At 49.7% G+C, this 1,623-nt stretch overlaps 1 protein-coding gene across 1 annotated transcript; it reads right to left on the reverse strand.

Moving 5' to 3' along the window:
• Nucleotides 1-286: 286 nt before the first annotated feature.
• tcima (transcriptional and immune response regulator a) lies at nucleotides 287-1,163 on the reverse strand. The gene has a single exon (XM_059338100.1). It carries the CDS (start codon nucleotides 1,111-1,113, stop codon nucleotides 811-813), a length of 303 nt encoding a protein of 100 aa, XP_059194083.1. The 5' UTR covers nucleotides 1,114-1,163; the 3' UTR covers nucleotides 287-810.
• Nucleotides 1,164-1,623: the final 460 nt, after the last annotated feature.

Consider the following 1,623-nt stretch of genomic DNA (forward strand, 5'->3'; position numbering starts at 1 on the left):
TCACAGTTATTACACTGTAATTTAATTTGTTAACATTCTGAAAGATGCTGCTTTTTGTTGTTGTTTAGTCTGACCTCACTGATCCATAAATGATAAAGATCAACACTGTGATGCCCCTCAGATATGTAAGAGAACCAGAATTAAGCCTCCATCCCAGTAGATAAATGACTCTTCCATCATTTAATCAAGAGTAGATATTAACCTCATAAGACCTGATGTGATAATAAATATAACATAAATAATAACAAAGTGATGACCCGTGCAAAGAGGACAAACAATGTTCAACTTTTGTATACAATGAAATAATTTATTTTAGAAAAATGACAAAGGAACATATCAGAAATGCAAATCACGTCATAACATTTGGTGACAATAATAAGACATTAGTGGCCACTAACGAGACCTTCATAGAACAAAGAGTCAGAGACATGACGTCATCAGGCGTCATCAGGCACGGGACAGTCTCACGGTGACCAGCAGCAGGTGAGGGTCACCTGTACAGTCAGCAGGCATCTGCAACAATGCATGATGATTAAAGTCTGAGAGGACGCATGGTCCTCATAATCCCACATCAGATCTCCACCGGCGCCTCCTCCATGAGGCGACCTGCAGCGTGGTGCCGTGCGGAGGAAGGCTGCTCCTCCTCCTCCTCCTCCTCCTCCTCCTCACCTGGCGCTCCTCTCCAGGCGGGAGGTGAGCCGCATCATCGGCGGGACCCCGGTCCCACCGGGACTGTTTTCACATTGGGCCCAGAACGAGCCGCAGACAGAAACAGGCTCTATAAGGACTGGTTATAACCGGTTATAACAGTCAGCGGAGCTTGAGCAGCTGGCGGACCATCCCCGCTATCTGCAGGAACTTGTCCTTCTTCCTCTGCTTCAGCGCCATCAGGGCCCGCGAGGTCTCCTCCGGGTCCTGGCTGTAGGAGAAGATGCTCCTCACGCGCTCCTCCGCCTTCATGTCTCCAGTCTTCTGGAAGAGCCGCATCACGGAGTCCTGGTTCACGTTCTCGAAGATGTTGGCCACGGCCTTCTTGCGGTGCGCCGTGTGGAACTTGTTGCCGTGGACCGACGGGCTGACCCGCCGGCACTCGGAGGAGCCGTAGGAGGACATGGTCTCCTCTGGAGGTCTGCTCTGCTCCTGGTGCTCCTGGTGCTCCTGGTGGCTCCGACCCGCTGAGATGAGCTGCTAGAGACCTGCTGCTCCGGAGCGGCTCTTAGAGCAGGCAGGCAGGTAGGGAGGCAGGCAGGGAGTGAGTCCTGGACCGAGGATCTGAGGTATTTATAGGACCAGGACTAGAGGGAGGTACCGCTGCAGCGCGCACCAGCCATGACGTGACGTCAGCAGTCGTGAAGCAGACCGAGGCGCCTCCTCTCTCTCTCAGCACAACACAACACACAACACAACACAACACGGTCCGCTGCAGCTCTACAAACACGCACTTTATGGGTTATTTTGTCCATTTTTTTAATCATTTCCATCCTGCCTGTATTCACCACTTAACATGTTTAAATGCCATGTTGGTATATTTTCACCTAGCCCTATATGACCTGATAATAATAATAATTGTTTTTTTTATTCTGACTTACTGGATTAAAACATTTAGAACCAAAAAGAAACAAA

Source organism: Centropristis striata, chromosome 7 (genome assembly GCF_030273125.1).
Source record: "Centropristis striata isolate RG_2023a ecotype Rhode Island chromosome 7, C.striata_1.0, whole genome shotgun sequence".
Taxonomy (NCBI): Eukaryota; Metazoa; Chordata; class Actinopteri; order Perciformes; family Serranidae; genus Centropristis; species Centropristis striata.